At 41.4% G+C, this 25879-nt stretch overlaps 1 protein-coding gene across 2 annotated transcripts in view; it reads right to left on the bottom strand.

Moving 5' to 3' along the window:
- zgc:110158 (uncharacterized protein LOC553590 homolog) overlaps window positions 1-10725 on the bottom strand; it is a 49630-nt gene extending 38905 nt beyond the window's left edge. Inside the window, exons 1-3 of one of the 2 annotated variants that reach the window (XM_037747089.1) lie at window positions 9945-10725; window positions 884-956; window positions 177-238 (exon numbers count right to left, since the gene is read on the bottom strand). In XM_037747089.1, coding sequence (XP_037603017.1) covers window positions 177-238; window positions 884-956; window positions 9945-10000 — 191 coding nt within the window. In that variant the 5' untranslated portion in view covers window positions 10001-10725. The remainder of the gene's footprint in view (window positions 1-176; window positions 239-883; window positions 957-9944) is intronic. The other variant, XM_037747087.1, reaches the window with a different exon arrangement.
- Between the last annotated feature and the right edge of the window lie 15154 nt (window positions 10726-25879).

Below are 25879 nucleotides of genomic sequence, written 5' to 3'. Positions count from 1 at the left end.
TGATAAGAGTATTAAATACTTGACAAATCTCCTTTTAAGGTACATTTTAAACAGATCAAAAACTGTGCGATATAAATAAATGGACAATCGTGCGATTAATCACGACTAACTATTTTAATAGATTGACAGTCCTAATCAAAACAAACAGGGAAAAAACAACTGAAAGTGACACTCACCACCACCACGAATGGAGGAATCCAGGAGGCTCCCCTAATGTAATATTCTTCTCCCATCGAATCTGGAGGAGAGGAGAGAAGAGTCACTTGCGGCCACTAGAGAGAGGATTATGTCTGCAGGTCCGGAGGTTAAGAACATATAATCAGTCAGTCTCAAACTGTCAATGGCCTGGGACGTGGAGATAGGCATCTCTCTCTCTGCCTCTGCCGATCTCCATCTTCCTGACTCTCTTTTTCCTTCCGTTACGTCTCTGTTCAGTTTCTTTTTTTTAACATGTGAAATGTGTTTTGGATCAAGGGAAGTCATGCAGTCATTCACTGTTAGGTGGAAATGCAAACACTACAGATGTCTAGTTGTTTTTACACCAGGATTCACCGTGGCAGACAGGGAGCATGATCTGTGTAACTTTATAGGATTTCCTTCTGAAAAATTGATGCAACACCTTACGCTCTGTAATCATGTTTAGCATGTTCGCACTGACGGCACAAGTTGTTGTAAACATCAACTACGGCTGGGTTTATAGTATGTACAGTTTTACTAATGAGGAAAGCTGTTTTACATTCATGACGTGTGTTTGATTTCCTTGCAGGAGATTTTTCATCAATTCTTTATCTCTTCTCTTTAGCTCTAGATAAGCAGTTTTCACAAAAAGAGGCATAAACAATGATTGGTTCAGTGCTTTATAAAGTCATTGATGTCATCTTACCTCAGACAGGAAGGTCTGTGCGGACTTCTGTGCTCCCACATGTAGCAGGTACTCGTACACATATAATGCTAACCTGAAACGGAAAGGAAAAAATAGTTAGTGACCAAATTCAGCCTCCTCAGTTCTCAAGACTCTTCCTACTTGCACTCCCTATTTTGCAACCAAAATTAAATTTATTTGGGTGGCCTGTTTCATTCACAATGAAAACCAGACCTACAACAGCAACCAAATAGTCCCATAAACTATAAAGCCCCTTGAGCTAATAGTCAAGAACTATTGCAGGGACTAAACGTTATTGCAGTTTATTTGTGTTTGCATATTTACCACATCTGAGAAACCGTGGAGATTACACCAACAATGGATGAAAAAACATGGCTTCATGGTTTCGCTTGAAACAACAAAACAGAGTCATGCTGTTCTTGTAAATTTACTGTTGTGTGACTATGATGTTTGAATGGATGCTGGAAAACAGACATGTAGTCTAGATGCCTGTCTCCAAAGTAGGCCGTACGAGTGCATATAACCTATTCAAACAATTAGCAAATACAAGAAAAGGTTTGTTTTTCTTTCTTGTTCACGTCTTTTATCTCTTTTTTTTTTGCTCAATATATAGAGAAGACGACTGTATAACTGTAATTTAACAAAGAATTCTCATATACTGGTTCGTATTAGGGGTGCACCGATACTGGTATCGGGTCCGACACTATGCTCATTTACTCGTACTCGCAAAACGGCTCCGATACAACGGCACCGATACCACTTTACGGTGGTGCGCTCGACCCCGCTGGGCCAGAATCCCACCCCAGCCGGCGTGCACTGGCCCTCACTTTCATTGCGCCACAGGGTTTTGCTTACACCCTCTGACTCGCGCATGCGTTAGACTCTTTGGTCCGTGTTTCAAGACGGGTCGGGTGGGTTGTCGACATAGCCGCAGACGAATGTCCAGCAACACAAGACGTACATGTCAATTTCCGCCTTAGTCAAGGTAAAAGTTTTCAACTGCAAATATTGCAGTTTGTCAACATCTGTTTTATCTAATAAGATACAGTTTTCACTCTGTTTATCTGAGAGTTTTCATTCACATATCTTGACATCAGAGGTCAAATGACCACTTTGAAAATGGCCATGCCAGTTTTTCATCGCCAAAATTTAGCCTAACTTTGGAGAGTTATTTAGCGAAAAGCTAACATGGCATGGTTGGCACCAATCGATTCCTTAGATTTCTAGTTTCATATGATACCCGTATCTTCACCTAAACTTTAAGATCACAACTTCTGAAAGACAGAATAGCGGCCGTCAGATTGTTGAGAGGTTAATAGTTTATATAATAAAAGATCGATACTGACGTCCGTGTATCAATATAATATTGCCACGCAAAATATCACTAAGCCGTATCGATTTTTTTCTCCCACCCGTAGTTCCTCTAAAGTGTCCTGATTTCTTACGATCGAAATGGGCCACACCATCTCCGCAGCACCTCTGTGGCCGGTATAGTTGTGCCACAACTGCCCGTGTGCATCGTACCAATCCTAAGCCTCCAAAGTCTTCAAATCACAACAGAAGCTGAAAAACACCTCCTGACCTGTATGAAAAATATTGTGACCTGACTGAGCACCCCAAATAGTGACGGAAATAGCTGCACACGACAGGCACTCCAATCCAACAACATTTTAAAAGCTCTCGCCCTGATTTTTTTTAAATCACCATTATAACAGGCCAGCCACACTTGATAACAGCAATCCACCAGGGTCTATTAACAGACACAAGAACCATGCTGTGGAGTGGGAAACCCCCATTGGCCCAACATTGTACTCCTAACGCCTTCACTTAGTCGTGTTTAATAGGCTGTTAATGGACCATCAATCGACCGGCAGCGTGGATATGACAGTGCTCTGTGTGCCCAGAGCAGACAGTCCTCTGACAGGCCAATAAGGTCCTAATGAGAAGGACAGTAGCTCAGTGTCATAGTCCCCATCATTAGTCAATGAACTGATCAATGAAACATGGTTTTGAGATAATAAGGCTGTTGTGCAGTTTGTTTTTCAGCCCATTTTCTTTTCCAAAGCTCTCTTCTCTTGTACAGTTGTGGGATGAAGGTGCTCATTAAGTCCATTTAAAACCCTTAAACATGATATATAGTTGGACAATAAAAGTTTTGGATAGGAAGCTGATAGGCTCTCTCTATCGCCGCGTTCTTAAGAAATTAAATAGGGTAAGTTTTAATAACTGCACTTAATTTGCCAATGAAGACTTTATCTTTACATTTCTCCATCACAGTGCTCCTAAGATGCTCAGTGACAGGGTGAAACCCTCTTTTGTAGAAAACCTCCTTTTAACAGGCTGCCTGTGAAGGAATATGAGGAACTCGTTACGGCGAAGTCACACCAGAGCAGTGGCGAAGTGCGGCCTGCAGTGAACTGCCATGCATTGTCTATGGAAAGCTGCGGCGGCCGCTCCCGAGCTCAGCAAGCTGCAGCCGGGTGATTCTGCGACGGAGTGCGGCCCAACTAAAAGTAGGGAAAAGTTTAACTTTTAACAGCGAAGTGCTGCCAGAGACGACCCACAGCCAATCAGTGACCAGATCCTGCGACATGTTGATCTATGTCACAAAGAATTTCTTCCCGCCTATAACACAGGAACACACCGCACAGCTGCAAAAAATATATAATAATTTCTGCACTTCACCGCTGTTTGGTGTGAATTCGGCGTTACACGACAGAACTCGAACTGGATTGGTCGATTAATCAGACAACTACTTTGGTAACCGATTAACCATTTATGTAATTTTTCAAGCAAATATGCCAAAAAAAATCAATGACCTAGTGTGAGGATTTGCTGCTTTTCTTGGTCGTACTTAATACCAAACTGAATAGTTTGGGGTTTGGACTGTTTGTTGGACAAAACAACACATTTGATGATGTCACCTTGTGCTCCAGATAGTGTTGCCACGATACTGGAATTTCTAACTTCGATGCAATACCTTGAAAGATAGTGATATTTGTAAAACAGGGAAAATTTACACAAAATTGAGGGTGTCAAATTTTTGATTTTTATTAAAAGATAAATAGTACTGTGTGTGTCATAGGGCTGCAACTAACAATTATTTTCATTGCTGATTAATCTGTTGGTTATTTTCTCGATTAATCAATTAGTTTTTTGGTCTACAAAATGTCAGAAGATCAGAGTTTCCCAAAGCCCAAGATGACGTCCTCAAATGTCTTGGTTTGTCCACAACTCAAAGATATTCAGTTTACTGTCAGAGGAGTAAAGAAACCACAAAATATTCACAGTTCAGGTGCTGGAATCAGAGAATTTATTTTCTTAAAAAACAACCGTTTTTTCAATTATCAAAATAGTTGGCGATTAATTTAATAGTTAACAACTAATCTATTAATTGTTGCAGGTCTAGCTAGTACCCGTGTATCGATTCTGAGGAAAATGACAACACTAGCTCCAGGATATTGTAATGGTCATTTTTCACTGTTTTCTGATGTTTTACTGACTCAAGGATTAAAATCAAAGAAATAATTGGCAGATTTATCGATAATGAAAATAATTGTTCATGCTCATATCTTTCCTGAGGATTCCCTCTACTTTTATGATGCTTTCTATTATAATTTTACATTTTCTATTAGGATTTTATGATTACATACGCACTTTTATTGCGTTGAATGTTTTTTTATGAATACCCATTTAGGAACAAGTGTTGCAAATTATCTCAGGCTATAAATGCTATAATACACAGGCATTAGTCTAGTTAGTTAAAAGTCTACACTTAAGTGTGTGTCCCTATGAGAATAACCATAAACAAATAAATGTCCACATGGGGGATAGTAAAGCACTGCCAGTTCTGTGTGAGGTTTCAATGCTGGAGTTCACTCATTTAGTTACTATTAGTGCTAAATGCCTCGAATCAAGCTACAGATGAGGCGAACACATGGGAGCAACAGAAATGGCAACAACTGCTGTAGTGTGTTGTGATGGTGGAGATATGATCTGTGCCTGGCCAGTTCTTACTACTTATGATATGCAAATGTTTAAAATATGTATTGTTAGTATGCAAATGTAGTCCGTAATAGGTATGAATAGGAAAAATAGACAATAACTGTAGTAGGGAGCCGATGGTTGCCACATGATCACACCTTGTCCTTCACAGACACAACGCAGACATTTTCTAAACAACGTCACAGGAGGAGGGGCAGCAGCTGGCAGATTTAAATGCATGCTCCTTAACAATTGTACGATTAAATGTGCTCTGTTCTGCTTGAATGTCAAAGCGATCTGCACGCCACATACTAATAAGTACACACTAATATTAACTGGCATTTGGTACATATGATAAAGTACGACACTAATAATTCAGACACACAACTATAGATAGACGTGTTTACTTTCTCACCAAGGCACCAACCTTATATAACATGGGCAGTTTGGGCACTGAAATAGCCATCCTGGACTAAATACTGCTGGTGCTCTTTAGCAGTCCATATACAGTACGCCCCTTTTCAGACTGACACCGTGGTTGGATGGGTCAAAGCTAGGGCTGCAACTACCTATTCATTTCATTGTTGATTAATTTGACAATTAGTTTCTTGATTAATCGATTAGTCGTTGGTCTATAAAATGTCAGAAAATGGTGAAAATGTCAATCAGTGTTTCCCAAAGCCCGAGATGACGTCCTCAAATGTCTTGTTTTTTCAGTTAACTGTCATAGAGGAGTAAAGAAATCAGAAAATAATCACATTTAAAAAGCTGGAATCAGAGAATGTGGACTTTTTTCTTTAAAAATTACTCAAACCAATAAATCGATTATCAAAATAGTTGTCAATTTAATAGTTGACAACTAATCGATTAATTGTTGCAGCTCTAGTCAACGCACAGCATCTGACTTGGCATCATAACCATCCTCCTGACCTGGGCTGGCACTTTGTTGAATTGGATTTTGTGTTGTATTATTGATAGGAATGTAATTTAAAGCTGCAGTGGGTAGAATTGGAGCAAATATGATTAGAAAAAGTTATTTTAATAAAGCGGTCACTATATCCTGACAGTAGCGCATGAGACAGATAATCTGAAAAAAAACATGTGCCTCTGTGTCCTCCGGTGTCCTCCGGTGCTCCCAATGGCATCTGCAAGATTTCACAGACCAGAGGAAAACAACCAATCAGAGCCGAGCTGGAGCCTTGCTGTCTGTGAGCAGCTGTCAACCTCTGATCAAACGGTCAAACTAGGCAGCGCTGATTCAAATATGAATCATTATTCTGTTACTGTAATGCCTATTTCTCACCTCAAATGTTTTCAGAATCATCTTGTAGTGTACTGTTTAGCTGTAAAATGAGCAAGTTTGTGACTCGGCAGCCATATTCAGCTCAGCTGAAGAAATACCAAGCACCGCCCACCCGCCGGAGCACAGCCAATAGGAATGCTCAATAGGAACGCTCTCTCTCTAAAATGACCTGTGATTGGTCAAAGTCTCCCGTCACGGGCTAGATTTTTTAAAGCCTGAAAACAGAGCCATGATGAGGTGCAGACGTGTAGTTTTCTCTCAGTACACTTGAATTGCAATATGCTGAAAAGGTTATTATGGATTTTTTTCCCCCAATGATGCCAAAAACATTCTGCCTACTGCACGTTTAAAGTTATTGACGTTTGAAAATAATTTAAGTAATTCCCCCCACTTGTTTTTTTTTAAAAACAGAAAAAGTTACTAGAGAGACGGAGCATCCAGAGAGAACAGAAACTGAAACTTCTATAGTTTATCTGCATCATGTATTGAACCACAGTTGCAGACATGAGTCTCACTAAACAACGCACACCACAGATTAAAGTGTGACATAAATCTTATACTATGAACGGGTCAATCGCAGGTCGAACATGCATTAGTAGCCCCTCCTGTATAACAGTGATTTCAACATGCACGTGTCTCTGTATGTGAACAGCGGGCCATCCTGCTCGGAAGGTAATAAATAGTTGAGGGTGTTCCCCTCTATAGCAGATAGCCACCAAGATAAGAAAACATACATGAGCAGGCCGACATCCAGATGAACAAACAAACAAAGCAGAAGTGGCCTCAAGTCTATACGTCCCAGAGTGATTTACACTGGTTGATATGATTCAACTCCATCACTGCACAACAACAATATCCAACAGCAAGAATGCATCGACTTGCTTAATTCAACACAGACAGTGGGACAGATTGGTTGTTGTGCAAATGACCGATGCGCTTAAGAGACTAAAGACTGCAGTTCTGCTAACACACGCGCCACTTTAACCAGGGGAATCTGACCACTTTCTGAGGCTCCTAGCAATTTGTAGGTCACAAAGCTGTGTGTGACCGCTGGTGTAGAGTGTAAGTCACTGCCACTTGCAGGTCAGTCTAGTATCGGGCCACACACACACACACACACACACACACATCTGCACAGCACACACAAAGATCGTTATTTTACCTCTGCACTTTGCCGTTTACTGATCCCACGTTAACACATACAGATTGCCTACATCTATACTAATTTTGACAGTTTTGAAATGCCTAGCGAATGCTCACAGGAAGCTTTAAGACACAGCAAGCGCTTCAAATATTGATACTGTTTGCATCTCCCGGTTCACTGCAGGTTTACGGGCTTGCTTAACACATGTGCAGCTTTCTATAAGAGTTTGACTATAAGGGGATGGTTAAGGTCTTATGTCTGGGGATACGAGGATCACACTGCAGATCCCCCCTCCCCAAGAGGCCTTCGATGAAATTTTTATGTGTGGTGTGTGTGTGTGTATGTGTGTTTTCGTGTGGGTTGCAAAAGGGGCTGCGTGTGCGTGCACCTGGCCTACTGCATTATTAAAGCTCAGAAGCCAGCTCATAGAGAAGGAAGAGAAGTTTGAGGAGGAGGGGGAGAAGAAGGAGAGGGAGCAGCTGTAGGATGGCGGAGTAAAGGTGGAGGAGAAAAATGAGTTTTGACTGGAACATAAGAGGGGGCATGCCCCTTTTTTATAGAGGAAGAAACAGTAGGTGGTACAGGGGATCAGAGGAGCAGTCAAGTCAGGATGGAGAGGAATTTAGAAAAGCAGTGGTCGTTTTTGACAGCCAGAATGTGAAATTATATTCATAAGGCAAGGTAAAAAAATCTGAATGGTAGCTCCAGCAACCCTTACTCTCTAATTTTTTGACGTTATATTACCTCACCTTGTGACACCAAAGTTTTACAGCATATGGCTGGAATCACACTTTTGATTTCTGCATCTCTCAAGCTGAAACTAAATCTACTTCACCACACCATGTGAGGTGACCTCCTGACCTCCCTCCCTGCCATTCCCTCCTATGTCCTGAGATGGGACATCAGACTGAGAAACCTCCATCGGCACACCTGACATCCTGCCGGGAGGCTCACGACGAAACCCCCCTCTTTAAACATGGATGCCCACCGTATCTCCCTCTCTTCTTCTGTCTCTTTCTTCCTCTTCTGTCTCTCTCAACTCTGACGCAAAGCGGAGAGCAGCTGCTTCAGTCTGTCTCAATAATTCAACACTGAAGCGGAGGGGATGAGGACTTTGAGGAGCAGCAAGAGATGGGGAGTCAGAGTTGGGAGGCGGATGGCGAAAGACATTAGAAGAGCTGAGATGCATAAAGAAAAGAATAATAGTAATTCACAACAACACAAAGGGAGTTGTGAGCTTAAGGTTGTGAGGTGCCTGCTGATCTTCACGCAGACACACACACACAGGAGTCTGACAACTATGTCCCACTTCTATCTTGCTGACTGGTCCAGCCAGTCAAGAGTGAGCATTTGCTAGTGTTCAACCCATCAGCTGTGAGGAATAAAGCCATAAGCATTCACCTGTGTGGAGGCTCTTATTTACCTCTGTAGTGCAATATGTACCTTTACCCTTTAACACAGCACAGGGCTCTAAAACAATTACAAAGTTGAATGAAAGCATGCACAGGTCTTAGCTGGCTTTGTTAGCTCTGCCTATCAGCTAAAGGAAGTTCCCTGCAGATACTAGCTTCTATTTCAGAATTGATGCATTTTAAGTTAGTTGAATTCATATTTCTGATGGATTTAAAACCAGATTGTTTTAATGGTTGCGCGGCATGGATCTCCTGAGCGAACAACAGGCATGGAGACGGTGGCGTGCAGACAAAGGGATTGGAGGGCTACAAGCTCCCCCAAGCTAACACACACCTAACCTAAGCTTCCTGACTAAACCAGCCACAGAAAGAGGCAGTGTTTGGGTCTCCTGTAAGCAGTCGGTGGCGGCAATTACAAGCACTTTATCTCCAGCACGTTGACTGGAGAGAAAATCTGTACGGGCCACAAAAGTTGTGAGGCGCAGCTCTCTCTCCGAGCAACGGAGGAACGTAGCGGCGGCTCTGGCGGCTTCTCTCCGCTGACCGAACACACATGATGGATACAATGTATGCAGCGCGTTCGGAGACACAGTATCAGCGTGGAACGTTGGAACAATTCTAGAACGCGTTCCTGTTGCTATTTTGTGACAAAGCCCCCAAACAGCTGTATTCTATTTTTACCTGCTGCTGCTTCACACAAAAGCCAAGCTAGCTACAATGCTCAGCGTCACTCCTCCAGAGTGCATTGTTCCTCCTCAACACACACACTGGCTGGGGCGAGATGGAACTATAAAGTGGGATCCCCATCAACGCTCCCTCACAGACTATTCTACCTCCCCACGAGTGCACATTTAAATGCACTATAGCTGGAAGCATGTGCAGCAGCAGCAGCACTTCCTCCTCCTTTTGTAGAAGCTGTGCAACTTTAAGTCTTTGTTTTGAATTAAGAGTAGAAAGTGTGCAGTGGAGCTAGCTGCTGCGAGGGGCTAACTTAGCACTGTGTTAGTTAGAGGATGCAAGAAGCACCACGACACACAACGAATAAACTAGCATCACTTTTGTAGCTTTGTGTGTTAATAATAAAAAAGAGAGCTTTGCTGCTGAAGTGACTGAGCTGCTGAACATCAGTTAGCAAGTTTAGCCAGCTAGCACCCTCTCTTCTCTTCTTCTTCTGTGTCTGTGTGTCTCTGTGTTGTGACAGTGCAATAATGTACTTACTTTTCTCTCGCTTGGCTATCGGAGGGGACCACAGCTCCTTTACCCTTGCCGTACATCTTGGAGGCTGTTGTGATACTTTGTGTTTTTTTTATCCCACTCGACACCTGTCAAAGAAAGCTACCAGGAGAAGCTACTATCTCCATAGCTACCCGGTTAGTGTTGTCTCTCCCTCTCTCTCTCTATCTCTATCTCTCTCTCTCTCCCTTCCTTCCTTGCGCTCTCTTTGCTCCGGTTTCCTTTTTTTCCTCTACATCCCCAACATTGCCCACAAATCAGGCAGGGTTTCAGCCGGGGGGGGGGACTTGAAACAGTCCGCTGGTGGAGCTTTTTTTTTTTTTCAATCGCTGTTCCAGGATTCAGCTCACGCCCCCCCTGTTGTGAGAGGGTGGGGGCTTCTTAAAGGCACAGTGTCTCAGCTTTTAGTCGACTTCGCTCAAGTTCAAGTTCTCTTCTGGAAGGCCTTCGAGTTCAGGCCTTACATCACGTTTGAGTTGATATACAGCACCAAATTGCCAATACTGATTATTTTTACTATTTTGAAACTTTAATTGAATGTATCATATACTTCAATGTGTTGTTTTTGTCCTGATATCACACCAGAAGGGCTCTTGATTGGCCCAAACGTCCACCTAGGTTGACCCCCCAAAGTGCCACTGTGTTCAACTTACGCACTTGTCCTACAGTAGGACCTTAGGACAGCTATAAACATGTCCCTTTACTCCACACACATAAAAAGGTGAATGTTCTGGAAGGCCTTCGAGTTCAGGCCTTACATCATATTTGAGTTACCAAATTGCTAATACTGATCCATATTACTATTTTGAAACTCTAATTGTATGTATCATATACTTGGTGCATTTCAATGTGTTGTTTTTGTCCTGATATCACACCAGAAGGGCACTTGATTGGCCCAAACGCAGGTTGACCTGAGTGCCCCTTGTGTTCAACCCAAGCACCTGTCCTACAGTAGGACCTTAGGACAGCAATAAACATGTCCCTTTACCCCACACACATAAAAAGGTGAATGTTCTGGAAGGCCTTCGAGTTCAGGCCTTACATCACGTTTGACTTACCAAATTGCTAATACTGATCCATATTACTATTTTGAAACTGTAATTGAATGTATCATATACTTGGTGCATTCCAATGTGTTGTTTTTGTCCTGATATCATACCAGAAGGGCATTTGATTGGCCCAAACGTCCACCTAGGTTGACCTGAGTGCCCCCCAAAGTGCCTCTTGTGTTCAACCCAAGCACCTGTCCTACAGTATAGGACCTTAGGACAGCTATACACGTCCCTTTACTCCACACACATAAAAAGGTGAATGTTTTTAACTGTCACCCCTGACTTGCAGACAGTTCATGCACTCCACTGATTGGTGTGGTTATTAAGTTACCTGATTACATAACTGCAAATATGAAACCATAATAAGTTTTATTGTTTGTTTTTTCCATGCAATACTAGGCCATTGGTTCCCAAACTGGGGTCCAGAGACTACCAAGGGTCCTTACAGAGATGAAGGGGGCTCCAAACTGATTGAGGAAATATTTCATTTAACAACTATTTAATAGTTTTATTTAATTATGTTATCTAATTTGCAAGAGCAGCTGTTTAAAGCACAGCTTTCCTGTATCTAAATGAGGGCTGAGTTCAAAAGCATGTCTATTTTACGTGTTCTCTGAAGAAGTAGAAGAAGAAGAAGAAGAAGAGGTTTCTCAAGGGTATCTCTCAAAGTGGGGTCTTGTGGGGCTTGAGAGGGTTCAGCAAAAATGGAAATAGTTTTTCACGATAATTTCATCCATAAGTAACACAATGACAGAATGTATGACTTTTTGTTCACAGGTTTCATACACTTTCGGTAATAAAACATCTGAAAGCAAAAATCCTTTCGGATGGGGGACCCTTGGACTAAATCTTATCAAATGGGGGTCCGTGGTCTAATTTGTGTCAGTTCAGGTGTCCTTGACATGAAAAAGTTTGGGAACCACTATCTTAGCATACACCTGAAGACAAACTGAACAATATGGACAAAAATACGTCTCTGTTTGTCCATATTGTTTTATTTTTGTTCAACCTCACCCCCATCATTTGAAACTTTTGTTAAGGCTGCCATACCAGTTCTCACAGCCAGTTTCCTTCCTGGCTCCAATCTGTTCCGACTTTACTGAAGAGCAGATTTAGAACAGCATTCATTTCTCGATTTTAAGGTGGTCTTACCATTTACCTAATATAAATGTAAACACTTCATTCAGATATAGTACATTATATATTACATTTTGATGGTCTTGTGTATGCTACTCTCAAAATGTAGTGCATCAGTACTCATTTCATCCAAACTGTAAACATCCAAATTGACCATTTGATGAACAGAATAATGAGGGAATAATACAATACGTAACAATAAGAAAAACATCATGCACAAATTGTTGCCATCAGTTAAACATTTATTGTAGTAAAGATGCATTTTTTACACAATCACATTGTAGGTTCATCTTTTGTTACCTCAGTGTTAAAAAAACCCACAACAACAGAATGAATGAATTCTCAATATATCCGCCACTCCCAAACAATTCGTACAAATGACACTTTGCTCTATTTACCCTTTCAAATAGTTTGCTTCATAGTCACACTGAATTTTAATCAGTGTATAGTATGCTGCAGTTATTGTAAATGTTTATTTAGTGTCCAGGTATGCTGCTGGCTCTGGGTAGCGATGTATAAGTCTGTGTCATGTCCCTTTAAGAGTGCGTAGAGGGCAGTTGCAGAGTTAGTGTGTGTGTGTGCACATGTGTGTGTATATGTGTGTAAGGCAGGGACAGGCAGTGTGTTCTGTTTTCGTGCTACTAGCTGTGGGAAGGGCACAGCTGACTGTCTGTGTGTGTTTGTGCGCACGCCGGTGTGTGTATGTGTAGAGACAAGCGCATGTATTTGTGTGTGTGTGTGAGAGAGAGAGTGAGAGAGAAAATACATTTCTGTATGTGTGTGGTAGGGCTTGTTTTTTTTTAAACATGGGAATACAAACATGATGAGCAGACGTGATATAAAAGAATAGAGGAATAATAGAGTAAGGAAATAGAGAAAGGAGTGAGGAGCATTATCTTTATAAATGCAAGAATTCACCTTGAAATAGTGTATGTAATGTTTTGCAACACATATGTACTGAAAGATACAATACGTATAGACTAATGTATTGTTATAAGTGATATACTGTATATGTTTATAACATGTATACATTGAATTGTACTTAAACTCCCACACAAATGCAGAGTAAGACAGAAAAACACCTCGAAATGTTCTCTTCCTTCTGCCATTTTCTTTGTTCTACTTCTAGAGCTAAATCTGAAAATGATGTTTACATGTGAAAACAAAATTGCATTTTTATAATGAACATTTTAGTAATGATCTCCATTCACACTGAAATGCTAAAAAAATAAACGAAAATGGTTAAATTTCCTCTTCTTTGTCCACATAAAATGTCTGTTGTCAGAAAACTGAAAGAGCATAGAATAGTAATTGATCGCGGCTCATAAAATATACCTCTTAACCAGTCGGCAACCTCCGGTTCTGAAAAGTGAAGCCCATCCTGAAGTGCCTTAAACTTGCATTCTTTCTACCAGCCAGCAGGGGGCGACTCCTCTGGTTGCAAAAAGAAGTCTGATTGTATAGAAGTCTATGAGAAAATGAGCCTACTTCTCACTTGATTTATTACCTCAGTAAACGTTGAAAACATGAGTTTATGTTCTCAATCGCAGGTTTCAACTCTTCTTCAATACAGCATGATGTTCATTTAGCAAATCATGGTCCCATTTAGAGTTAAATAGACCATAAAGCAGGGGATGCTTTAGGGCGTGGCTACCTTGTGATTGACAGGTCGCTGCCACGGCGTTGTGGCAGCGACACTTGTGTGTTTTCGTCTTACAGATTTAACCCTTTCACAGTGTGTTTTCAGTTCATGAAAGTTAATTGTAACATTTTGTCACCTAAAAATGTCTTATTTAGCGTTCGGTTGTGCTTAACTCCACTCTCTTGTGTCACTTCTGGTTGCACAAAAACAAGATGGCGACGGCCAAAAACCAAGATGGCGACGGTCAAGGCTTCAAAACGGCAGTCCACAAACCAGTGGGTGACGTCACAGTGACTACGTCCACTTCTTATACTATACAGTATATGCGCTTAAACAGGGGAATAGTGAATTTGCCCCTCCATGCTATCAATTAAATGACAATTTGATGATTGCAAATTCATCTGACAAAATATGTACATTCAAAATGAGTGATCACAGAGAGGGTTAGAACAGGCGTATGCCATAATATTCCAAAAGTTCTGTTTTCACCATCCACTCTAAAATGTGACGCCGGCATTTTCAGATGGCTCCACTCTGGAGACCTCTTTCAAACAAGCTACATTTTCGGGTGTGAAAATGTCGGCATAGTGTGGACAGACGGCCAAAACAGTGAGATCAAGATGCATCTTCAAATTTTTTGCCGGCTTGTACGTATACTCCTGGAGAGAAGGAGAAACAGAGAAAGTGATGGTGGAGGCTAGGTATCTTTTAAGCTCTAGACCACAAACTCTATCACTGTCTCATCATAGCACCAGTATTGATCCGAGAACCCAATGATCCCCGGGAACACTGGCTCTTCCTCCGTTGCTCAGGATAAACACAAGCAGCATCACTGTGTACTTCCTCTCGGTTTTATCAAATGCAGATGAGCCGATAAGGTTGGTAGTGTTTTGTACACATGCTTCATTCCCGTCCATCCATCTTTTTTCCATCCTTCCTACATCTAACCACACCACCTTCCAACAGTGTTGTTGGCAGTTGTACGTACTGTAATTGCTGTATTTGTACGATAACTTAACCCTTTGTACCATGTATGATAGATAATTCTAAAAATTGTAAATATACAATTATACAATAAGTTCAACATGTCATTAAAAGTGTGTTTCCATCCACCTGTTTTTATTCACATTTTCAATTCTAGCATAGAAAAAACCTGAAAGGAAATGCAGAAAATTTGAAAAATAATTAAATAGATTCAAGAGATTTTATTTGTCACATATACATACAAGAACGTATAGTGAAATGCTGCTGCATCAAACTCCCAGGGCAAATTATAAGAGCTAAATAAACAAAATACCAGATAAAAATATACCAAAGTGATCAAAAGATACAACAATAAACAAAATAGTAATCATGTACAAGATAACAAACATGGTTAAAAGTTAAAAGTGAGAGAAAAAAGAGAACAGTGCAGATAAAGTGGCAACAATATATAAATATAAATGGCAGTATTGCAGGTATATACGTAGCTGAATGTCCTTGAGTACATTGTCCTTCAACAGTTTTATTGTTCATTGTTAAATATCGCATTAGAGTGATGAAATTAATACATGACACAAACATAAATGCCATATTTCCGTCACATTTTGAGGTTTGACTGGCGCTAATTTAATTACATGATCTCGTTGCGCCCTCGTCCTCTGCGGTGGTTTAATGGCGCCCAACTGAAGCAGCACAAGCTGTTTATTATCTCAATGAACCAACTCTTAATATATAAACGCACATACATACATTTGCATTTTCTTTTTGCCAATCTTTGGGAAATTTGGTTAAAATATGCATAACATGTAGATGGAGGCCTGGTTATAGCTTCAGGTTTTTTTTCCCACCATAACACTGAAATCGAATGAAACTGTAACCTGATTTGTACATTGTACTCTATCAATAATGTATTACGGGTTTATTAACTGACCCTGGATCTGCCCTAAATAATGCAATCACATCTCTGCTGAGATCTCGTGAGAACCTCTTTTAAACTCTTTGTGACTGTATTTCACAACTTTGAATAATTGTTTTGTTGGCTAATACAAAACGTTCTACCTGTATACCCAATTTGCTTATATGCAGAGTGCGTCCTGGAACCGTGGCGCAGACCTTTGGCACAGATTCATATTCTTTGCAAACTCTGGAGGCCTATTTGGTTTATGATTTGGTTTTCGGCACCTGGCAACGCTGCCCTCCAAACTTCCATTATGATCCCTCTCTTACCTCTCCCTCTGGTATCTCTCTCTCCATCTCGCCTCACCACTCTCTTCTTCCTTCTCCTCCACATCGTCGTCCTCTCCTCTGACCCACTTTCCTGCCTTCTCACCACTATCTCCCTCTGTTCTTCCTCGTGCACCCACATCCTTCATCTCTATCTCTCTCTCTCTTTCTCCTCCCCCTTCCTCTTCTTCCTCCATTTCTGTTCTCCCTCTTCTTGTCTCCTGCTTATGTTCATGCATCTCCACCCTCACCCTCTCTTCTCCTCTTCTTCTGCACTTCCTCTACTTTTCTTCCAATTGGATCTCCATCCTTCCATTCTTACACATTCTTACTGAATATTCTTATTACGTGTTCTTATTCCTTTTCTCTCCATCTTTATCTTCTGCTTTCTCTTTCTTCATCACTCCCACTCTCTCCCTCGTCTTTACACCTTGCCCCCCCACTTCCTCCTCCTCCCCCCTTCTCCTCCCTTCTCCTTCCACCATGACTCATTTCCCCTCACTATGCCACAGAGCCACTCAGGACAGACATTCATCAGCGGCCTCAGATGATAGATGCTGCTCACCACAGCTCCAGCAGCCAGTTAGCCCGGGGTGATGCCTTATGCATTCAGATATCACCTGGCTCGCTGTAGTTTACCGCCTCAACCAGGATCCAATGCACACAAAGGGACTCAAGTTTACACACACACACACTGCACACTGCCTTGTGTCTACGACTGGCTCTGTGTGGAAAGAGAAAGTTTGGTGCACGTATGAATCATAGACTGCAGAAGTGGATGCAGTCAACGTGATGTCACCCATTGGTTTGTGGACTGCCGTTTTGAAGCCTCGAGTTCGGCATTTTGGCCGTCGCCATGTCGTTTTATTGCAACCAGTACCAGTGACACGAGAGGGTGGAGCTAAGTACAACTGAACGCTGAATAAGGCATTTTCAGAGTGTTATGATTAACTTTCATGAACTGAAAAACACTGTGAAAGGGTTAAAGTTATAAGACGAAAACAACTCCAACTCTACCATCTTGATTTTTGGCCGTCGCCATCTAAGGTTTTGGCCGTTGCCATCTTGGTTTTTGTCAGTCCCCATCTTGGTTTTTGACTCTTACCATCTTGATTTTTGGCCGTCACATCTTGATTTTTGACCGTCACCATCTTGGTTTTTGTCCGTCGCCATCTTGATTTTTGTCCGTCGCCATCTTGGTTTTTGACCATCGCCAGCTCAGTCTTTGTCCGTCGCCATCTTGGTTTTTGTCCGTCGCCATCTTGGTTTTTGACCGTCGCTAACTTAGTTTTTGACCGTCACCATCTTGGTTTTTGTCCGTCGCCATCTTGATTTTTGTCCGTCGCCATCTTGGTTTTTGACCATCGCAAGCTCAGTCTTTGTCCGTCGCCATCTTGGTTTTTGTCCGTCGCCATCTTGGTTTTTGACCGTCGCCATCTTGATTTTTGTCCGTCGCCATCTTGGTTTTTGACCATCGCCAGCTCAGTCTTTGACCGTCACCATCTTGGTTTTTGACTGTCGCAATCTTGATTTTTGACCGTCGCCATCTTGGTTTTTGGGCATCGCCATCTTAGTTTTTGACCTTGCCATCTTAGTTTTTGACCGTCACCATCTTTGTTTTTGGCCGTTGCCAGCTTGGTTTTTGACCGTCGCCATCTTGGTTTTTGGGCGTGGCCATCTTGGTTTTTGGCTGTCGTCTTCTTGGTTTTTGGCCGTCACAATCTTGGTTTTTTACCATTGCCATCTTGGTTTTTGATCGTCACCATCTTCGTTTTTGACCGTCGCAATCTTGATTTACGGCCATTGCCATCTTGGTTTACGGCCATCGCCATCTTGGTTTACGGCCATCGCCATCTGGGCTTACGGCCATTGTCATCTTGGTTTTTGACCGTCGACATCTTGGTTTTCGGCCGTCGCAATCTTGGTTTTAGACTGTCACCATCTTGGTTTTTGGCTGTCGTCTTCTTGGTTTTTGGCCGTCACAATCTTGTTTTTTTACCATTGCCATCTTGGTTTTTGATCGTCACCATCTTGGTTTTTGACCGTCGCAATCTTGATTTACGGCCATTGCCATCTTGGTTTACGGCCATTGCCATCTTGGTTTACGGCCATCGCCATCTGGGCTTACAGCCATTGTCATCTTGGTTTTTGACCGTCGACATCTTGGTTTTCGGCCATCGACATCTTGGTTTTTGGCCATTGCCATCTTGTTTTTTTGCAACCAGAAGTGACATGAAAGGGTGGAGCTAAGTACAACCGAACGCTGAGTAAGACATTTTCAGGCAACCAAAAAGGTTAGAATTAACTTTCAAGAACTGAAAACACACTGTGAAAGGGATAATGTTTAAAACGAAAATGCGGAAAACTCCCAGACCAGACAACGCTGTGGTAACGACCTGTCAATCCCAAGATAGACACTCCGTAAAGCATACCCCGCTTTATGGTTTATTTGACTCTAAATGTGACCATAATTTACTTTATTGAGACCATAAACTAATGTTTACTGAGGTAATAAATCAATTGAGAAGTAGGGTCATTTTCTCATAGACTTCTATACAATCAGACTTCTTTTTGCACCCAGAGGAGTCGCCCCCTGCTGGCTGTTAGAAAGAATGCAATTTTAAGGCAGTTCTGCATTAGCTTCACTTTTCAGACCCGAAGGTATAGCCCACTAGTATGAATGCATGGATAAGTATATTTTCACTTTAATAAAGTGTATACAAGTGTGCATGCAATAGTGCTGGAATTGATTTTGGTGTGTGTGTGTTAGCTGTAGATTGTTAATTCCAGGGGAGTTAGGTTAATTGGGTCTGAAAAAGAGGTGGGTGTGTCTCCCTCCTCTATGACAGCCTTATTTACATAGCAAAGCTGTAATTACCCTAACGAAGCCCCTATCCTATCAGTGAGAGTGCACACACACACGTATGCACAAAGGCACACATGAGCAATCCCCAAACAGGTTGGAGCTCAATCATGCCAAACCTGTATTTTTCATCACTCCAGATCCCTCTCAGAAGCGTCCCATTCACACGTTCATTTCTAATTGAATGGGATTCTTTGCAGCACCAATCAGTCAGTTTGTTGGAATTTCTCTATCAGAGCTCATTGGCTTCTAAGAGAGATGTGGGACCTGTTCCAGCTCTTAGCAATCACTTCCTTCCTTCTCCTCCTCCGTATTCTTTTGTAAAAACAGGCTTTCCCTTTGTGAGTTAGGGGGTAATGAAATAAAATTAAAAGATTTGCTTTGTGTCGTATCAATGTAAATCAAAATTCCAAACTATTGTTACGGAAAATGAGAAGATGTAAGAACAGTGTTTGGGGGAATCATTATCCATCAAACCTGCTGAAAGTACATTAATATGAATATTCTCATGTGAGACACATTCACCTACAAACTTTTGATAGTTTTCTGTTATCAGTGTGATATTTTTGGATGAAGTGTCATGAAAGCCGCGTTCGCACCAAGCAGCCCAGTCCGGTTCATTTCATTACACATTAGAACAGTTATTTTCGCGTTTCCATGAGCAAATGTTGTGGATGGTACCAATCGGACTGCTCCATTGTTGGTACTACCTCGGTTGAGGTTGCAAGCGAGCTGAGCCGATAGTAGAAGTTGGAGTTAAAACACTGTAGACCACTGATAGGTCAGAGAGAACCATCACTAGTGCGTCACGGGACACAAACACGCCGTTTTTAAATAGCCAAGCTGCCGTCAATAGTGACCGCAATTTTGAATTCACTCAACCCAGATTTTGAAAAAAATGGCAGCTTGCAAAATTACACCCTACACTACGCCGTACAATTGACGAAGTGCAGACATTCCTGTGTTTGGTTGCCGTTGAAGATGATGTCACGGCAGTTTCATGTGCTTTCGCTATGGCGATCAGCTGAGAAGCCTGGCTACAGGCTTCCAACAACTACAATTTAAACCCATCCGTGGCAATAGTAAACACTCAGAGAAAGTGTGCCGGGAGCGCGGGAGAGGAGGTTGATGGGTCCAACAATCACACAACTTTCATTCAGGTGACCGCTGTTTGTGTCCCGTGTGTTAAGTTTCACTTTCATGTTACAATCAGCTGTTCGTTCGTGCCCTGTAGTCACAACGCTCAGTTTCATTTTCACTTTACAAACAGTAGTTTTAAGCCCAACAATGTTTTTTTCTCCTAACTGTAACTATAGTGGTTTTGATGCCTAAATCTAAGGTGACGCCAAGGGGAGTGACAAAGCGCCAGTAGGCCTATGTGACAGGTTGGGATGAGAACGTGTTGGCCAACACTGAGGGGGTACTACCTGCAGTGGAAACATGGCATAAAGGAAAGGACCAAAAGTGAGTTGAGTCGAGCAGAGCCGTACCATGCAGTGGAAACACATCAGAAGTGTTTCCCCAATCTGGAGGTTAAGACTCTGTAAAGAGATCGCAAATAAAATCTGAGGGGTTGTGAGATGATTAACAGGATAGTGATTGATGATGTTGATTTTCTCTGACTCTATTTTTTATCTCTGACTCTTTATTTATACAGCCCAATATCACAAATCACCAATTTGCCTCAAAGGGCTTTACAATCTGCACAGCCCTCACCCTCTGTCCTTAGCCCCTCAATTCAAATGAATCATCTGAAAAACAAACACCTTTAACAGGGAAAAATGGAAAAAAAACTCAGGAAGAGCAACCGAGACAGATTTTTTTTGCAAATTACTGGATGCGTTTTACCCCTGAAGGCCTCTAAAATAGTTATAAAGATTTAAGAAAAAAAAACTATCTTTGGTTGAACTAGTCACAAGACAACCTGTGACAATCTTTTTAATAATTTCCAACATTTCTCATAGTTCCTTTTGCCAACCTGTAGATAATGTGCCTGAACTTGCTGAATTCAGTGCATGTGAAGAGAGCGATAAATCATGTTTTTCCAGTCAAGGTGTGCCGCTTACTGAAAACACAACATATGTTATGAAATTATATAACGGTGTTCTGCTGAGGCCACTGTCACTGGTGTGTCTGCATCTTACAATGGGCTTCTTCCTGTATGAAGGTGGCACATTGATCACTGATAGATGCTAACTGTATTGTATTGTTAACAGTGAGCAACTCCGGGATCTGAGAAGTGAAGCCAATGCAGAAGTGCTTTAAACTTGCATTATTTCTAACAGCCAGTAGGGGGCGACTCCTCTGGTTGCAAAAACAAGTCTGATTGTATAGAAGTCTATGAGAAAATGAGCCTACTTCTCACTTGATTTATTACCTCAGTAAACATTGTAAACATGAGTTTATGGTCTCAATCACTAGTTTCAAGTCTTCTTCAATACAACATGATGTTCAGTTAGTAAATTATGGTCCCATTTAGAGTCAAATAGATCCTAAAGCAGGGTTTAACCATTTCACAGTGTGTTTTCTGTTCATTAAAGTTAATTATAACCTTTTTGGTCGCCTAAAAATGTCAGCCTTCAGTTGTACTTAGCTCGACCCTCTCGTGTCACTTCTGGTTGCAAAAAAACAAGATGGCGACGGCCAAAATGCCAAACTCGAGGCTTCAGAACGGCAGTCAACGAACCAATGGGTGTCGTCACGGTGACTACTTCCACTTCTTATATACAGTCTATGATTGATGACTCTTGGCTATCTGCATGGCTAAATAGCTTTTTTCTTTTTTAGAATTTGAATAAAATGATATCTATATATTATATTATATTATATAGGTATATCTTTAGTTTTACTTCCGAGGTTCACAGTAGCTTTGATACCCAGGCAACCATCCTTCATCACCAATTGTTCTTCTTGACGGTGTTTAGTGTGGATCCTTCCTTTAAACAATATGTACTAAACCCAGCACCTTTACCCGGGCAGCACCCAGTGCTCCCATCGCCTCCCTCAGCCTCTGCCCTTCCCTCTCTCTGCACTTCCTATTCCAACAGGAATTTAATCTTTCAAGCCATCGTTGTTTTTCTTCTCCCCTATTTTTACTGCTGCTGCTGCTGCTTGGAAGACCACAGACTGCCTCTGTATGCTGATGGCCCCCCTCCTCCTTCTTCTCCGAGCCTGTCTTTCTCTTTCTGTATCTCTATTTGTCTTACTCTCATGCTCACCGTCTCTCTCTCTCTCTGCCTGTCTCTCCTCTCTCTGTCCTCATCTCTCCCCCCTCTTCCTCCTCCTCCTCCTCCACCTCACTTGTTCTCTTCTCTACTTCTTCACTCCTTCTCACCCCTCCTGTTCCTTTTTTTTTCTCCCTCCCTCCTGTCTGTCTATCTGCCGTTTCGTAGCTCGGCTGTACGTGCCACAGATTCAGATGGCAGTCAAATGGTAGACCGAGACAAACACGGAGACACATGCATGCAATTACATGCTCTCACACACACACGCACACAAATGCACATGCAGACCGGCAACTGCACGCATGGACACTCACACACCTGCACGCACAGACATTAATTATTTTACAGACACACACTGTGGTGTCATGTACGTTCAAGTATTTCAGTCACCTTCCTCAGTCAGTTTAGCAGGGAGGATTTTTATTCTTAGAGCACAAAGCTATCAGAAAACAGAATGCAGGAAATATTAATGAGAACGGAGACTTTTCTGAGAGATTAAAAATGAAGAAAGAGCGGGGAGTTGTGGAAGAAGTTGGGATGTGGCACAGCAAAGAGAAATGAGTAGACTTTTTCAGGTAAAGGTATGGGATGCTATTTGCGTATCGACTGTTTTAATGTTTGAGTGAGAGCGAGACAGCAACACCAAGAGAAAGAGAAGGGGAGAGACGGGGGGGGGAGGCAGAGAGGGAGACGCAGAGAGGAAAGAGGTCAGTCTAAGCTTATGAAACATTTTCTAACCTAACCCGGCCTATTTCTGACAGGCCAGGACTGAGGACTTACAGTCACACACACAAGTTCCCAGGGTTGACAGGGACATGCCTTCAGGGACTGACACATATAAACACACGCACACACACACACACACACACACACACACACACACACTGTAAGCATGTGACATATTAATTAAAATGGAAGTCAATGACCTCACACCTTATTCAGCTGTAGGGGCCTTTTTTGAAACGGCACTGTATCCCCCCTGTTTCCAGTCTTCATGCTAAGCTAGGCTAATCACCTCCCAGCTCCAACATGAGAGACGTATCCATATTCTCAAATAACTCTTGAAAAAACAAAAGCTGACTGTGTGCATGTGGCCCAATCGGGTGAATATAGATGGGTATTTGTGTAGATGTGTTACACCTGTATATGAGGAAGCAAACCGCTCTCACGGGAAGGCGTATAAATAGCACAACATTATAAAGACATTCTGCGTGTCATAAGGACGCATTTTAGTTTTTTTCGATATGTCATTTGTACGCCACACAACAAAACTACAGTAACGTCTACAGTTAGGTTTGGTCAAAAAAAAACACTTAGTTAAGTTTAGGGAAAACGTCATGGTTGGGCTCAAAATAAGAATGTAAACAAAGTAAAACTCGTACAGAAACAACGTAACATAAGTACTGAAAACACGTTGCAAAAGTCACTAAAAAACACGTGACAAACGTCACAAACTTCACTAAGGTAACTTACAAAACAAAAAACATGTGACAAACGTCACTAAGGTAACTTTCAAAAATGACTGTCTACTGCTTGAAGTCCTGTGTTTGTTGGACCTCCCCTCCCGCTCACCGTCACTAACTCTGACTGTTGCATATTTATGCGGTCAGCACAGGTACAGACTACGTGGCCTACAAATGACAACCCAAAGCAAAAACGGCGTTCTTATTGCACGCTAAATGCCTCGCGCATTATCGTGTCATTCACACTTTTTCCTGTGAATGCGCTGGAGGATTAAGGGTATACACGGATATATACTCCTAGAAGTGAAGATGGAGGAATGAAAGCTTTCCTGAGGACTGAGTTGCGGCCCACAAGTACTGTGGCTTTTAAATACCTCTTTCTGTGCATATGCATATATACATGCATATAACAAACTGGAAGGTTCATATGCAAAAATATCGAAAAGCTTTTGTACACTCAGTGATATTTTCTTTCCCTATATAAAAAGAGAAAAAAACAAAAACTGACTGATAATATGCAGAATGGAAATAGTCTCTTGTCCAATGAGAGGAATGCATTAACTGTTATGTAGACACTAGTGGTGCAATGGTTCAACAAGCCCACGGTTCGGTTTGTTTTGCGGTTTTTGGGTCATGGTTTTGGTTTCAATTCGGTTTGTTTTGCACTTAAAGGAGAAGAAAAACAACCATTTCCAATGTGTTTGAACTTCGACTGTAGATTGATTGATAGTAATGAATGATATTTCTATATAATATGAAGCCATAACACTGTTTTTTAATACACAAAATAACGCAGGCTACTTAATGGTGAAGTAGGTTGGTGTTCAGATAGTTGCCTCTTCTATGTCTCTGGCACTTCATCAAATAGTTAACAGGTCTCTAGTTAAGAGTGGTGAAACGGTTTGTACGTCATTGAAAGGTTTGTTATTTTTACGGTTCGGTTTTGCATCCTTAGTAGACGCTCAGTCAGTAAAAAACTCTTTGACAATCCAAATTTAAGACACGTTTGAGTATGTAAAAGATATTTTTTCATGCTCACCAAAAAAGATTGATTGGCTTCTGAAGGGAGACACAAGTCAGATGTCCTCTGTGTGCTGACACCACCAGGAATAATGTAACCTTGATCTTGTGCCCATGCCTCATAAACGGGGAGTTATTGTACCCTGCTGCCCCAAATAAACAACAGTTATAAAGTTCAATGAGAAAGGCTGTTTTTTAAATGTTTAATCCCTCTTATTTGTGCCTTTTATTTTCCTGATTCTCTCCCCTATTCACTTCAACCATTCAGATTTTACCATTATTTCTGCTGAAATGATCTCGTTGCTGTCATAATTAAAAAATATGTCCAACTGACACAACAGCCAAAACCGAAATTAATGGACTGGAAGGTTTACATGCCAAAATAAAGTGTTTATCATAATCAAATAATGTGTGATTTTAACAACTATGTTTACTATATGTCAACAAAAAGCTGAGATTTTTAACAGTAACCATGTTGAAATGGGAATTCTTTATATGCTTGTAAATGTACTTATGAACATTTCAGAAGAAAACCAAACCAGTGAATACATAGTAGACCTCACCAACACATGAAGGCTACACTTCATTCAACACACCACAAAAGCAGAAGTCATACATTTGGTATGGATTCAGAAATGTGGCAATTTTCTTTTTGTGTGAAGAATTCACAACATAAAGTGCTCACAGCCTTTTATTTACATTTGACCTGAAAGCTCGCGACAGAAACATATGTTGACTTGGATGTCAAATTGGAACCAGATTGCGCGTCCTTCTTGAAAACGTTTGAACAGTTACAAGACCCTTTTTTTTCTATGTTTTTATCAGAGACACAAACATGAGTGTGCGGTGGTATAATTGGCTGCGCAGACAGTCTACAGATGTTATTTTCTTTCAACTAGTAGAGTAATTTCAGATGCTGTTTTTCTGTCACCTTCTGAGATTGAGAACGGTGCGTTCTCCGGTGACCATGTGGCGATGCTGTTCACAGTCCAGTATCAGCTCTTATCAGTATATTAACAACTGCTACTGTAAAAAAAAGTATGTTGATTAATTTGAGCTATTCTGTGAATGCCTTGTGTCGTCATATATCTATTCACCTAATTGACAAAAACAGAGTCAGGAAGAGCTGTTGGCTGTGGAAGTATTTTTCCTCACTGCAACTTCTCATTTAAAAGTTTTCTTTTTATCACATCCTCCATGTTCGAAACACTAGATAATCTACAGTAGGTATATGTTATGGCCATCAGTTCTGATGATCTCAGCTTGGTGCTAAGAAGTCATGTTTATTATAGCTCTAAACACCACAATACCCAT

The sequence above is a fragment of the Sebastes umbrosus genome, chromosome 16, assembly GCF_015220745.1.
Source record: "Sebastes umbrosus isolate fSebUmb1 chromosome 16, fSebUmb1.pri, whole genome shotgun sequence".
NCBI classification, from domain to species: Eukaryota; Metazoa; Chordata; class Actinopteri; order Perciformes; family Sebastidae; genus Sebastes; species Sebastes umbrosus.
The sequence above is the reverse complement of the archived record's forward strand: the minus strand, read 5'-3'. Positions and strand labels throughout refer to the sequence as shown.